At 35.2% G+C, this 15,909-nt stretch overlaps 1 protein-coding gene across 1 annotated transcript; it reads right to left on the reverse strand.

Moving 5' to 3' along the window:
• Positions 1-10,642: 10,642 nt before the first annotated feature.
• Positions 10,643-14,696, reverse strand: LOC134540916 (uncharacterized). Its single transcript, XM_063383990.1, has 3 exons — positions 13,965-14,696; positions 12,056-13,878; positions 10,643-10,665 (listed from the first exon to the last, which is right to left on the reverse strand). Exons 2-3 carry the CDS (start codon positions 13,263-13,265, stop codon positions 10,643-10,645), a joined length of 1,233 nt encoding a protein of 410 aa, XP_063240060.1. The 5' UTR covers positions 13,266-13,878; positions 13,965-14,696.
• Between the last annotated feature and the right edge of the window lie 1,213 nt (positions 14,697-15,909).

Genomic DNA, 15,909 nt, shown 5'->3' on the forward strand with positions numbered 1-15,909 from the left:
GGCCCACAGCTCAGTAGGTAACTGCTCCCTGATGATGGCGACTGCAATGTCGACCGAAACGTCGGTGAATTATCCGCCAAGGACACGGCTACAACCCAGAAACAGAGATACTACATGTATATACAGTGGATGACATATAGTTGTAGATCAGGTGTCAAATAAAAATTACATACAAAACCATGGTTTGAAAATAAGCATACATTTTATACTTAACTCGGCGGAGGGAGTACACGTCACAGAGCCTAAAATTTTTCAGCCTAAAATTAGGCTGGATGTATTTTAGGCTGAGTGACTGTAGGCTGAGTGACTATAGGCTATGTTACTTTAGGCTGGATGTATTTTAGGCTGAATGACTTTAGGCTGTACGACTTTAGGCTGAGTGACTTTAGGCTGAACGATTTTAGGCTGTGTGACTGTAGGCTGAGTTATTTTAGGCTGAATGACTTTAGGCTGTACGACTTTAGGCTGAGTGACTTTAGGCTGAGCGACTTTATGCTGAATGACTTTAGGCAGAACGAAATTCTGATCTTGGCTGTTAATGTATGTGAGCGGTTGTATTTTTAGGCTGAACGATTTTAGGCTGAATAAATTTAGGCTGAGTGACTGTTCTGATACGCAATGGCATAAAAGTTTAAGTTTTGTGCGCTTCGCATCTCATGTAGTAACATATTTTATACCTAGGTGGCAGCACTGATACGATATATCGTAGAGGACGGTAGTGTCAGATTTCACCTGAAGATGGTGCCATGAGCACTACATTTTCGACCTTTTCATTCAGCGGCAATAACAGCTAAAGCCACAGAAATTAAACTTAAATGTATAATGAATTGGCAAGGCGAACACAACAAATATGTTGCAAATACTAAAAAGAATAATAGTAGTAATACGTTGAGAATTGCCATAGCATTATGAAAATGTAATAATAATATACAAAACATTTCACTTAATTGGTAGAGGTCGATTCTAAATGAATGTGTGCATTAATTACAAAAATAATCTTTAACCTATTTTTCATAAATAAAAAAAACATTTTGGCAGGTCAGTTATTTGTAGACTCAGTGCTATTTTGTGCCAAAAAATTAAAACCATACTGAACGGCTTGAAATTGTGTTAACAGACACATTTAGAATAAATTGTGGACGTTATATCCACCACGCTACCATTTGACACTGGCGTCCTTTTCTTTCTTAATATGTTTTGTATGTGTACCTATAATTCAAAGTTTTGTAATTATTCTATGACATGTTTAACAACAATTTTTCTTGAAGAATTGCACTAATAAGTTTTAGGGTTCGCATTGGTATATTGTAGGAAGATGTAACTTTCTTGCGACGCGATATGTGTGTCATATTACAATAATATTAAATTCTTTTGAATAATTGTGAAGTGTGTGCATTTTGCATGGTTTTTTGCAGTTCAAGTTCAACAATGTCAGAAAATTTGTTATCTGTGAGATTTTTTGAGTACACGTCACTGAGCGTCAGCCTAAGAATACAACTTAAGACGGTACAATAATCACTGCAATACGAAATAATTAGCAACTAGACACATTTAATAATAAATTTAATAAGTCTTGTGGCAAGAAAATTCAATAACAATGTTCTTGTCACCATATCACATAATGTGAAAATAAAATAATGAAAGACTTTACGTCCAAGGAATGAACATTGGCTATCATAAACCACACATATAACAGACACAATTACCATTAAAATTGCATAGCTTTGTAGAGCTTTACAATAAATTCTTCACTAGGACTTTTACTTTTGTGAATAGTACTTGAATTATTCCTTGGGTAAATCAGTAAATAGATCAACTGAAATTCATTTCTCGGGACCTCTGGGCTAGTACATTTTAAGATATATTCGATTATACGTCAAGCACGAATTCAAGAATACCAGTAACGTTTGAGCGATGACGTGAATTAAACTCACATATTTTAGTACAAAATACACTTCCGAAAAGTATAGGTTGACAATTTGATTAAACGAATTTTCCATTCCATGACACCCTCATAGGCTTCTCTTGTGGTGACGCTTGACATCGTGCACTAAAGAAACTATTTAAAACTGAATTTTAAACCAATTAACACTGTATTTTTACCTCAAACTGTAGAAAACTTGTTTACTGCCAAAACTATGCTGATAATAGAAGATTAAGGGCCGAATTTATAAATGACATTCGAATGACTGCCGGCAAGCCGCCGGCTGTCACCCACCCAGCGGCTTACCGGCGGCAATCCACCCTTTCCTAGTTATAAACATCTGCCATTTGACCGCCCGAAGAATGAGAGTTGGATGGCTCTTCACCTTGAAATGTGGCAACGTTGCTGTGAATTTTTGTGTTTGAAATACTTCCGAACCACACTTTTTCGATATTTTGGAAAACGCCTTCGAAAATCATTTGCATTTAGCTTGTTATTGTTTTTGACTGTGAGCTAGGTGGCTCGAAAGTCGGAAAATAGTTTTAAGGTTATAAAATGTAAATACTAGAGCATGTGTTAAACATATTGTCATTTTGAAGAAATAATGCTATTTACTTGAATATAAATAAGCGCGACGTGACGGAATACAAGAAACTTGAGGCAATTTGAATTAAGAAATTTAAACATGTAAAAAGGTTAGGGTGCATTAGGATTTGTCATATTTCTACAAATTGCTTTCGTCCTATTATATATCTCCTAAAAAAATTTAATTCAACAACACATATACAATAAAATTGTAGTTTGGATAATAAAATATTATGGTACACAGTCAAATGACTTACTCAACTCACGCATATTCGCATATTTGCTTGGATAAAGTTGTTAGTGTTAAATGAATTTAAAACCATGTTGACTAGAGATCTAACAGCAGTTGTATCTTTACCTGTTCTAAAACAAAATTGATTTTCTGATCTTTAAGATGGGGAGGGAAAATCAAAAAACTACTACCCTGCGTTTTTTTTTCCAGCAAAAACCAAGCATAGTGGCAATGTCAGTTCAGAGTGTATCAGAAAATATTATCCATAGGCCACTCACAGTACAAAGCTCTGTTTACTCTGAACGTGCCATTAGCACAAACAACTACACAACTTAGGTCAACTACTCCATAAAGAATTGTAGTTCAACTTATGGTTGCATGTTGGAAATCTTGCACAGTAGACCTAAAATTAAAACAAAAAAAAAACGTGCTTTCTATCATCTGTAGCACCAAAACTAAGCAATAATGTCAGTAGGTAGTGTACATAATAATCTAGTTACAGTAACGGGGTAGGATGGTTTAGGAGAGGATTGGATCCTCCCAATAAAGTGTGATTCATTAACCTTTCCTAATAATTCTTCTTGTACCATTTTTGTTTTGTCCTACTGAGCGAAAGTGACATTTGGAAAATGATGGTTTTTATATTAGTCATGTATTTAATCACATGGTTGTTGTATTCGAGTTTTGCAAACACTACTGATTTGCAAAACACCACCAAGAAAACATCACATCCATTGTACAACTACTTGCTCGTTACCACAATTATATTAATCGCAGTTTGACTGTCTCCAAGTTGGGTTAGCCACTCTATAATTGTACTCTGTAATTAAATCATCTGATCATGTGTTATACCTATCATATATGTATAACTTATATGACTAGTCTGTATATAATTACTATTATTTCATGAATGAATTGTAGTTGCTATAGGTAATAGGACAACTATTATTATTATTTTTATACGGGCGCCACACTTTAATATTACTATATTACTCATAAATATTTCCACTGCTATAAGTGGTTTTTCAATTGCGGCTTATGCCCAATGTTACCCATTTCAAATATTAATACAACTGAAAATTATCACTTTTATTTATTAAAATTGTGAATAAGTGTAAACACAATAACATTAAAGCTTAGTTTGACACACATAAGGTGATTAACACTGGGAAACAAGGTTGCTTACACATAACTCATTAAAATAAAATAAAATATAAGTTATCTACATAGTTATGTTGGGCACAACCGAAAGCAAAAGTTCATTTATGGTAAATAATAATACTTAAAGTGAATTAAAAATCAACTAACTCAGTTCCCTCGGATCACACATGAATCTTTAAGTCGAGACTACTGGGTGAAAGTTAAGATAATTATGTTGTGCCATGACGAAAACCAGAGGCATTAACAGGCCGAAACAGTTAATATATGGGGTTCGCGGAACACAAAACTTCAGGCCTAAATACATTAAACTTTCGTACCTTATATTTCCATAGATAAAGGTAGCCCCGGTAATTAAATATTACCGTAACATTCGCCCCGGCTCAGGGGCGCAACAGCTCACTTATTCAGTGAAATATCTGCTGAAAATATAGCTGAATTCCGCGTCGGAAATGCCCGACGCGGCCACACACACCAGCCACAAAAATGGCACACAAAACCTTCCTCTTCATTATTCTCTCCAAAATTATATCGTCAAAATTCCAACAATGCCTAAATTTTCCATTTTAAAGGTCCACCGATCCATAGACCAATCACCTTCTCTTAATCACGTATCTTTTTCAAACATTAGAAAATTTTGTCAAAACATAGAGACATTGCTACTGCTCTGAGCAATAAACAAACCAAATTCTAGAGATTATTACAATTGAAAGACATATAAATTTGACATAAATAAAATTACGTGAATTAAAGTAAACAAACACTGAAAAATATAAATAAACAATTTAAACTAAAGTTTCAGTGTTCTGTGATACTTAGTATTATCACACCATTTTATATGGTTTTGTGAAAGTAGGATTAACATCTTCTTTTAAAGATTGCACTCTGATGTTAGGTTTTGTTTACAAATACCGATACACACATATTTACAAACTGTACGACTATTTAAATTTATCACGTAGCAGTAATCAAACGGGTCTGCCATGTCCCAAAAGTATCTTTTTCGTACCAGCAATTATTCCGTTTACTCGATTTGTTTTTATAAGCTGAAAACATTTTGCATATGCCACCTAACCTCATTAGATATGTTGCCATTTTCACAAATCGAGATGTCGGATGTCCGCTGGAGGACCGCTGGCAGAGCGCCAGACCTCATCCACCCTGGAGTGGAGGTCGGTTGTTCGCCGGCGGTCAACCGACCTCCGGAAGAGGACTATAATCTACGAAACCATCGATTGCGCCGGAGGGCAGTTGGTTTGGTTGTCATTCGAATGACGTTTATAATTACGGCCCTAAGTTTCTAAACTATTAATTAGGATGAATTGAGACATGACTACGCCTCAGTCACGTCTTCATCGGACAAGGTTCGAATCAGCAGCACGGAATTTTTGCTAACAAAGCCAAAATCTCATTTAAACTGTGCACCAAAGATATAAAAATATAGGTGACACTCAGTAAGGAAATATTTCACAAAGCAGTAATAATTCAACTGGCATAGTAATATGAGAATGTTCTAGCATAGAGAAAAACAAATAAAATATTAAATGAAATAAATAGCGTTATTTTAAAGAAATAAATCAATTAATAATTCTTAAAATAAACAAACAAAAATATGTTAATATTGGTCAGTGGGTAATTAGGCTATAAGTAAATAAACAAAATCTTAAACAGATAATTTTAACTAGACAAATATCAATATTACTAAACTGGTTAAATAAACAACTTCTGTGAATTGATTCTTTCACAATAATTTGATTGAGTAGCATAAGTTTTAACACTACATATAGCACTTGAAGTGCATGATTATATGCCATTTGTGGTACATACAGAGATAGTCGAATAAGATTGTATCAAATCAAGATTTCCAAACTGACATGTTTTCCCCCGGAAAATTAACATATTATGGCAAAGATGATGAACATATAAATATTTTTTTAAGTGTTGGTTTATGGAACTATAGCGTTTGCACATTAAGTAGATTACTAATCAGTTATGAAGAAGCTGTTCACGCAAAAATAAGAAATTTCATCTCCAAAGGTATGGGAGTTGGATGAAATATGTTTTCAATAACTGGTTCAATATTTTTGACGCGTTATCGATACGTGATTTAAACTTAAATTGGTCACTCCAAATAATGTCATAAGATCAGTTAGTTATATGAGTTTTTTTTTTGAAATTCAACGTATTAGGAAGTGAAACTACTAGTCATTTTAATCTACGGTCTGAAGTTCGCACCGATTAAACGTGGGGCATTTAAAATCAAATTTTAAGATATTATTCCAAGGCAAAACATTATTACAAATTGCTACGAATATTTAACGCCAGCAAAGCCGTGGGTGGACGTGCACGCGCAGGTAGTATTATAAAATAGGAACCGAGTTTATCTAAGTTCCCATGCAGCAAACTACAGTTGTCCGTTTGCACGTTTACTGCTGGCAATGCTGGGTAGCTTCTGGCTATCATAAATAATGGCTCTGCTAGCTTGTTAGCTATGGCCGACTTTCTAAAATACAACACTCGAAATTTCATTCATAACCCATTGGTAGAACTCAGATCGCTGTGGCTGTGAGCTGCTGCATCGGTGATGGCCCACATGCTACGCATCATGTTATAAGTGGTCCATTTTTTTTGTGTGTACTCATGAATATATATTTACTTACCCTGCATAATTTTTTCATTAGCTCTCCAATGTAGTAAAATCATTTTAACCGATTACACAGCTGCAGGCCTAAATCAGGTTCGTGTTGAACTTGAACTTGAGTTACGTGGCCAGCACACTCGTGTGAATATTGTTCATTGAACTTGTTCAAGGTTGCTTTAATTTAAATTTAGTGTACGTGCATATTACAAAGTTCTATCATCTCACATGATACTGCCAAACATGTATGAAATGGGGAGGGTACCCGAGGGCAGATTTCTGTCTGGGAGCCCGGACGCAACTACGTGCCTTGAAGGATGATATTAAATTAGGCCGTACAGCGGAGAGTTGACGGAAACAGAAGATTCTCTAGAAAACTAGCCCGCCAACGGCAACGTCCACCACGGTTCCCACTTGCGAAAAATCGGGGGCTGACTCCACCGGAGATCGAACGTGAATCGCCTTTGTGGGTGTCAAGTGGTCTGACCACACTGACACTACTATCACCACTCACAAAATACTATTACGATGCTATGTATGAATGCAAAGTAAGATTATATTTATTTTAACTACAAAGCTATGTACAAAATGGGAATGCCCACAACTACATCTATAAACTAATCGCAAACTTTTTTTTTTTAAATTATTGTTCACTGTTAGCATGCCTGCATATTAATTTCAGGACCGGAGGTTCGAATATTGGCACTGCTTTGAAAGTTTGAAACAGAAACAAATGGTAAGCACAACAAATATAAAAGTAATTCAAATAGAGGCAAATATGTTGCGGGCATAGTATAGCATTGTTAAAGTTACCAAGTTCGTTTGCAAACTTAACAGAATCAGATGGTAGGCACAACAAGTAGGAGAGTATTTTAAAATGAAGCAAACGTGTTGCGGGCATTATATAGTACTGTTAAGGTTACCCAGTTTGATTGTAAACTTTTAACAGAATCAGATGGTAGTCACAACAAGTAGGATAGTATTTTAAACCGAAGCAAGCTTGTTGCGGGTACGATATAGTACCGTTAAGGTTACCCAGCTAGTTTACAAACTTTTAACAAAATCAGATAGTTTCTAGAACCAAGTTATTGTAACTGTAACGGAAAGTGATTGGTGCTGCTTGCGAAACAGTTTGTTGGCTCAGCAGTAACATGTTTAGTAATTTTTACAATACTTCAAGACAGTATTTTTAATCATTTATACATTTGTAACAACAAAACTGTCTGTTCTGTCTACAGAGAATATAGTTCCTCCAACAGAAAACGCGTTACAAGATTTGGATTGTTCTTCAAACGATAGTTATTGTAATGAAGTAGGAAACAATCTGTTAATATTACTAAAGTCTTGTTGCAGGTACCATTTAAACGGATTACAGAACAGTTTTGTTGATATCTCAGTGACTATTTTTCTCAGTGGATATTTACAGACATTTTTACTGTGAGACAGTTTAGTGAAAAAAAACTTTCGGGTTCTATTTTATGTTTTTTCTCTCCTAACGGATTTTTAAATTATCTCCGTCTCATTTGCACCATAATAGTAGACATTTGTTTCAAGTATGCAGTTTCAATTGTATAATACATGGTCTAGCCATTTAGACAAAATAATATAAATGTATATGAAGGAGAGCAAGTGTATAATACAAAAGTAAGTTCAATTCGCAGCTTTCGCTTCCTATTTTCAGAGACTAGGGATCAGTGACATCGTCGTACAGGTAAAGCGAACCATACGCTACTGAAGTCGTCTGCACGAGGTATTCCAGTGCACAGCAATTTCGGAGCTAAACAACTCGTTCCTATGCAGTTGCTATGGTAAAATAGTACTGTGCTTCGTTGAAAGACGTTTTCGTAGTCTTTTTTTCATTTACCTTTATAGCAAAAATTTTTTTTTGTTATATGATAACTTATTAGAAGAAGGCTATACGTAAAATTACTCAAAAATATCGTGGGTATTTGCTGTTTTGGGTAACGCATAAACATCTCCACTTTGCTTATATTACGAATTGACCACAGTTAAGGAAGATGATTTTGTGAATATTATATTTTATATTTCTAAGATCGTAGTAGCATCTGTCTCTTACCTTCCCCCCGCAAATAACAAGGAAAAAATTATAATCACAGAAAGGTAGGTTATGAGCCTCATTACTGCTGTCAATCAATGCGTTTCGTACAACAGTGTGCACACAGCAGACGTGAATTATTAACAACTATAAAGTCAAAGTATTATAAATTACATTTTACAGCTACTGTTCATTACTTCAATGGCTGTTATTGTTATAATGTTTGAAGTGCCGAACAGCATTAAGGTTTACAAGAAACGATTTTATTACTAGAAAATTAATTTTAATTTATAAAGTTTGATTAGCTACGCAGATATGAACGCAACGAGAAAACTTACAATGTAATATCTAATTAGGCCTTATGACGATACATTTCGCGAAAAGTCGCATTGTCATATTCCATCCAGCATTTTCCCCCAGATTCGACTCGAAGGTTACATTTGTAGGGTCATCACATTCAGCTTGTAAAGTTTCATGAACAGTAAAGTTGTAAACGTAATTTTACCGAAACATTTATAACATAATGGCTATTGTAGACATGATTACAATATATTTCATGAAGCCCCATATTAAAATGTAATTCACAATTTCCCTTAGATTGGCCCTTAAATATTCCTGGGAAATACCTTGTCCTATACAAACATATAATTGGTTTCTATCGGCTCAGGAGACAAAAAAATTGTATTGTAATACTATATATTAGGATAGTCAATTGTGTGGTGATTACCTAGTATTTTCTTTGAGCTATTTTCTCAAAACGAGAGCTACGTATAAGCACACTGACATAATTGTTTGTTCAAAGTTTCTCTTCGGCAGTTACAAACAACAATTGTCTGTATGCAAGTTTGTTTTCCACGATAATAATAATTAATTTGTTTTTAAGGGAGCCGCTTGGCATGAAGACAAATACTCATTGCAACGTAATTGAAAACACGTTTTGTTCGACAGAACTATTTCACGTGCCTACATTTTGTTTACCTACAAAAAGAAAACGCACTCAAGACGAGGGCAGAATGTAACTTTGAAGACGACACGCATGCTAGAAATATCATTTTGGAGCGCTGCAACATAGTCAAACAGGGCTTCTTCACACTGAAGTATATTTCATAAATACCAACGGGGCACAAGCAAAACTTAGATTGAAGTATGCGTTAAATTTTGCTACAAATTTTTCACCAATAACATTTTACGTTAACGACTGAATGTCCCATTACAAAATGTGTCGGTCATTCCGCATACACGCCAGTTGGGAGCATTGATAACACTCAAAAGTGCTAGTGCACTCGGTACTCATAGCCGGATCAACCTTATCGCCCCATCTATTGCGAGCCTCGGAGCCCCAGCCAGGCGGCTGCCTTTAAAGTGAACAGTATATAGGTCTAGTGGACGTTTAGTAATTTTAAATTCATGTTGCCCTTGCTTTCAGTAGCCCTACTTTTTCCATCCATCTATAATAAAATACATAAATGAAAACGTGAAAAAAAAAATCAAACACAATGTTTAATTGAGTAGGTTTAAGAAAACTGTATTTAACTCATATTTCCATATTGAGGTTCATTAGTCAGGTAGTTGATAGCTTACATTTTCTATAGTTGATAGACGAGATAGAAATAATAATATGCAATTTCGGTAGACATTAATGCACAATGTGCATCAATAACAACTTGTCATGCGATTGGTATGCAAAGCGAAACATTGTGCACGTTTCCCTATGAATATTATGATTTCAGCGAAGCATTAAAAAGTAACTTAACCTTGTTTCTTCCAACTAAATATGGCGTACAAAAACCAAATGCAACAAATATCTGGTCCCATTACCATTAAGAAGGTTTTGTTTACATCCAGTACTGTGGATGCTAGGCCACTCAAACGGATATAACATCAGCTTCAGCATCGTTTTTCCTTTGCTGGTCTCTCCCTTCCCCACAGTTAATCATATTTAAGTTTCCCGCACCCCTTCTCAAAACTAGTGGTACACGAGCTATTGCCTGTCTGTAGCATGAAACAGGCTGGGGAAATTCCAGTGTCACTAATGTGTTCCTAAATGCCTTATCCTTTCCGGTCCAAATCACCTGCTAATCCCACCACCCACACAGAACTTATACTGTCGTCTTCCTACCTGAAATTTTCAGATGAGTGAGACAACACGGCACCACTAGAGTGGCGGGTTGCATTTGATATATTTGGAATTTCAGGGGATACATTACTTCCGTTGGAGCTTACGATTTTGATACAGTAAGAGTCACATATTTTATTTTAGATGAATGTATATTCAGATAGGTATTTCGTAATATTGTATTATTATATCTATTGCTCCAGGGAGTAATAGTATAAGTCAAAAACTTCTATTTTTCAGGAGAGAGGTTTAAAGATTTTAAATTAGTGACAATATCAAATTTCCATTATTTTAAATAAACCAAATGGCTACATATGCTTAGTAAATGATTTATTAGCATTTTACAACAACAATATTTCTTTCTTTATTGCTAAAGATTAAATAAATGACATGTACTGTTAGGGCCCATCATTTACATGACTTATACTGGTGAGAACACTGCAGGTTTAAAGACATGTACTCTTAAGACCATTAATTACATGACTTATACTGGTGAGAATATTGCAGGTTTTCTTAAATTAGATGACACTTTTTGCTAAGAAAATGATTAATTGACAACATTCGTATACTTATTACAAAAACCTTTGGAAGGTAAAGCTCCGGAAAGTGCAAAAATATTCATTCATTGAATTCCTCTATATCAGGAAGTACATCTCTTGCATCCACAGTAGTTTTCAAGTTTAAATAAAAGCTGTGAAAAACTGTGTCTATCAATGGCAACAGCTCCAAGAGATCCTTCTTTTTCTCTTTGGAAATGGCAAGTGTGGAGTTATAACATTTCTTTGGATGTAACAGCTCATCTGGACTGCGGTTCCGTCGTTTTAAACAAATTTCTCTGAAAGGTGCGTCTTCATCAAGTGTGTTCTTAAATTGAATCACTCGTCGTTCTTGAGTGTATCTGAGCCATCTCATCTCAGTCCACTTGAAGGGTTCTCCTGAACTATCCTTCTTTCTAAGAAAGAGACTAGTTTTGTACAGCTCAGCAAAATTGAGGAAGTCCTGATGATTAAGTTCTACAACTTCAAATTTGTTTTTCCTTCCAACAGTTCTGACAAGCTGGTACCAGTCATGGGGGTGTGACACAGTGAAGCGCAGTTTTTTCTTCTGCTTTTCTATAAGTGCATGGTCTGTGTCACATTCCATATGACTATGCCCACTCACCATAAATTTATGGTCCACCAACTGAAGATTACATTTCTGTTGCATCAAATACAGAAACATTGCTGCTACATGCGAGTTACGGTTCTGGCCGCCACATGTATCTGAATATAAAATAATGTGCGTTACATCTTCAGGTAACTCAGAAAGCTCTCTCAATACACATGTGGCAACTTGATTTGCTCCACGAGCACATTCGCCTTCATGCCACATATAACAACGAACAGATGGTTTACTAGTTTCGTGCATAGTTAAATTATACGTCCAGAGCTGTCTTTTGTAAAAAGACACAGACGACTGAACAAAAGGTGTGGGCAAACATTGTTGTAAGTCGAACGTAAAACACCTTTTGCTAGGATCATCTTTAGCAGTTTTCTTGTCGAGATCTTTCTGTAGGTATGCTTTATCAGCTTCTGCATGATGCACAGATATTTCCTGTTTTATATCTTCTTCTTCTGCACCACTCGCTAGCTTCACTTTCATTTGTAATGTGTCACACCTATGACAAGTGTCTACTTTTGGTGCTTTAAAGGCTAGTCCCAAGGACTTAAACTCCCTAGTATATACAGTACGCCCCACAGGATTAGAAGTTGATTCTTTGTAAAATGAGAACATAGTATTCAAATCCAGAAAAGAAGGAAGATACTTCTTGTTGTTTGTTCTTCGCGTGTAATGAGATTCGTAAGAAGGGAATGATTGTATATGCCTTCGAACCTCATCCAGTCGTTCATCAGAAATTGCATTACCAGGTGATGTTTTTCCCCTGTTGTCCTGCTGTGTGATACCAGATGTAGAGGTACTTCTGTTGGTGATTGCAAGAGTTACAAACATTTGTGTCTCATCTAATGTGTTCATAAAACATCCCCTACAAACTTTTTCTCTTTTCCCATTTATCTTAAAATGAAACGTATGTGTAACCATTCTAAATTTCTCTTTATCAGGATTGTAAGCTCTTTTTCTTGATGTTTTGGTTTCCATAGTATCAACAAGGCTGGCAACATATGCTACTCTCCTGTCTCTACTACCAAGAGACCAATATTCTTTAAAAATACTTTCTCTTATGTCTTCAGGAAGTCTCTTTCTACATTCTGCTCGACAGTCTCTAAGAGGTTTCATTACTCTAGCTTTGACAACTTTACCGCTTAAAGTTGTGTATGACACCCCTCTGTTACGGTTTACACACTTTTCTCTTTTTCTTGCTCTTGAAAACCTACATTTTTTCACTTCAGCTTCAATTGTTTGTGTATTGTCTTCTTTTTCTCCGAGACCAGCCTTCCTCTGGCGAGGAACATTAACGGAAACATCATCTTCACTTGAGCTTTTCTCTTCTATCGGTTCATAATCTGGATCAATTTCTCCATTATCAATATTTACTTCTGCAATGTCTTCAGTAACCATTGGATGGAGCACTGTCAAACTTCCATCTCCATTATTACCTATAAGTAAAACAATTATTTTAGCTACAAGCACACAATAATGCCAATGACTTTTAAAAGAATGATTAGTTTTGTATCAACTCTCTTACCTGCCCATGTGTTCCGCGTATTTTCAAGGCCTCTGTCCTCATCAACAACATCATAGGAAAATTCACTCTGTTCATAATGTGGTTCATTTTCTTTATTTCTGTTATTTGCATCTGCAATGTCTTCAATAACCATTGGTTGGAGCACTGTCAAACTTCCATCTTCATTATTACCTACACATAAAAATAATGACGTAAGTATAACCACACAATAAAGCCAAAGACTACAATATAATAATAGTTTTACATCTACGCTTACATGCCAACTCATACTATGTAACTTACTTGCAAGGCCTGTGTCCTCAACAACAACTTCAAATAAAACTTCATCAAGTTCCCAATTGTATGATGAGGTGTTTGGTAGCTGTGTGCCATCAACATTAACGAGTTGTTCTTCAGTCACATTAGAAATTTCTTCATCCATACCATTCGAAATTGTGTTCCTAGTATCTTGAACAAAGACATGATCGTCCTCGTTTGTTTTTCTTTCTGCAATAAATAAACAAATAAAATATGGGCACTATCATAACATGAGAATAACTGCACTATAAAAGCAACATAACTTTTGTCCTTACCTGACCAGTATTCCGCGATATTCACAGTTCCTTTCTCATCTATATCGTCCCTAACCTCAATTCGGTCGTTTGTTACAACAGGTATGTCTTTCACATTTTCAATCACATCTGAAATAAAATAAAAGACAAAAGTAATAATGCAAAAGATTTTACTGCAGTTACAGACATAAATGGAGTACCACACTAAATTTAATTAGCACTTACCTGCATTTAAACTGGAGGTATTCTCTTTAGCTATTTTCGTTTTTACAAGTTCAACAAGTTTTTTTCCTCTGCTATACATTATTTCTCCTACACACTATACATTATAATGTAAAAATCAGAGGAATAGTGAAAAATAACGCAGAATCTTCTACTATTGTTATAACTTTATAAGTTAAATTCTAACCACAACCAACAGCTGGGAGAAGTTGTTCCCAATAGTATAAGTCAGTAAACAAGCAACAGTACCAACATAATTTTGACTTGGGTGTAACAGTATAAGTTGACTTGTACTCTTACACCCAACATAATTTTGACTTGGGTGTAACAGTATAAGTTGACTTGTACTCTTACACCCAACATAATGAACTTTATTTCTCTTGGACTGTTAGGTTCAAATCGTTATTACACTGGAAACAAAGTACAGTAGAGACTTATACTCTTAGACACACATAGTCGGCTACTTAAAAAATACTAATATCCGAAAAAAAAAAATTCAATATTTTGACTTATACTCTTACTCCCTGGAGCCAAAGATATGTTTTATACAATTTTTTTTTGGTTCCAGAAAAAAGTAAAAATTTCTCATATTCTGGCTCAAGCACACGAATAACTTATTATTTTTAAAAATTTTAAAATATATATCTCTCAATAGTATGCATAATGAACTTGTAAACTACCAAAAATGACTAAATTACATCGATCGGCTACTGAAATAATACCTACAAGAAATGTCATATATTTCAACTTTGAGTGCCTGTTATGAGAAAACTATAAGTTTTAGTGAAAATCGGTTTCGCAGAGAAACTTGTACGTATGAGGCCAATATAAAGACAAAATAATATGATATAAATGAATTTGAGCCTAACACCCTTAATAATCCTGACAACTAACCATTCGGAAAAGTATCCGCTGAGTCCGTGCAGTTGACTTATTTACTCGTCACTATATGGCAGATGTAAATCTTAGCTGTATGCGAGTAGATGCGGATGCAGATGACGTCCTCGCCAATACCATATTTCCCCCCTGACACGAACAAGCGCCACACAACATTACATATTTCTCAATCTCGCTGGTAAAAATGCTCCAATGTGAGTGTTGCTGGAGACGGCCAGTGATTTTATCATAATTAAAACACATCCGCATTGACTGGCTGCGACGCCTGACGTAATGGCTAGCAGTCGTAATCAGGTGAACTGTATTAAGGCGGGTGGCCTGTGCGTTGGCTGAAAGCGTGTCCCAGATATCCTGGTTACCGCGGTCAGCTATTTAAACTTGAGATATTCTCACTATATTTGCGAACACAGTGCGTAGCTCTGTACCTAGGAAGCCCGGATAATGTGATGGCTTGTCTGGTATCGTATGAAGTATGCAAAAAGTGCTCTTTTTTTTAAATATAAAAGTAAACCAATAATAAATTATATCAAATAAAGTGTATGACCTTTAGTAATTTGTTAATTTGTTTAGCTCGCCGAATGTACTACTTCTTATACTCTAGAATATAGTTAAGGAAGGGATTTTGATCGTATTGAGCAGAACATACTTATAGTTTGTATTGCGATATATATTGTATGAATTACTTACAAATTATTTCAACAAATAAAGAAAAGCATACAAATAATTACATTTTCCGAATATTCTTGTCCGTTTGAGTGTATTTGTTTCTGTTTTAATACCTCAGCAAATGCATTGTTCGATATATATAGACTATATATTTGTATATATATTTAATTAAAGAAAACAA

The sequence above is a fragment of the Bacillus rossius genome, chromosome 17 (assembly GCF_032445375.1).
Source record: "Bacillus rossius redtenbacheri isolate Brsri chromosome 17, Brsri_v3, whole genome shotgun sequence".
Taxonomy (NCBI): Eukaryota; Metazoa; Arthropoda; class Insecta; order Phasmatodea; family Bacillidae; genus Bacillus; species Bacillus rossius.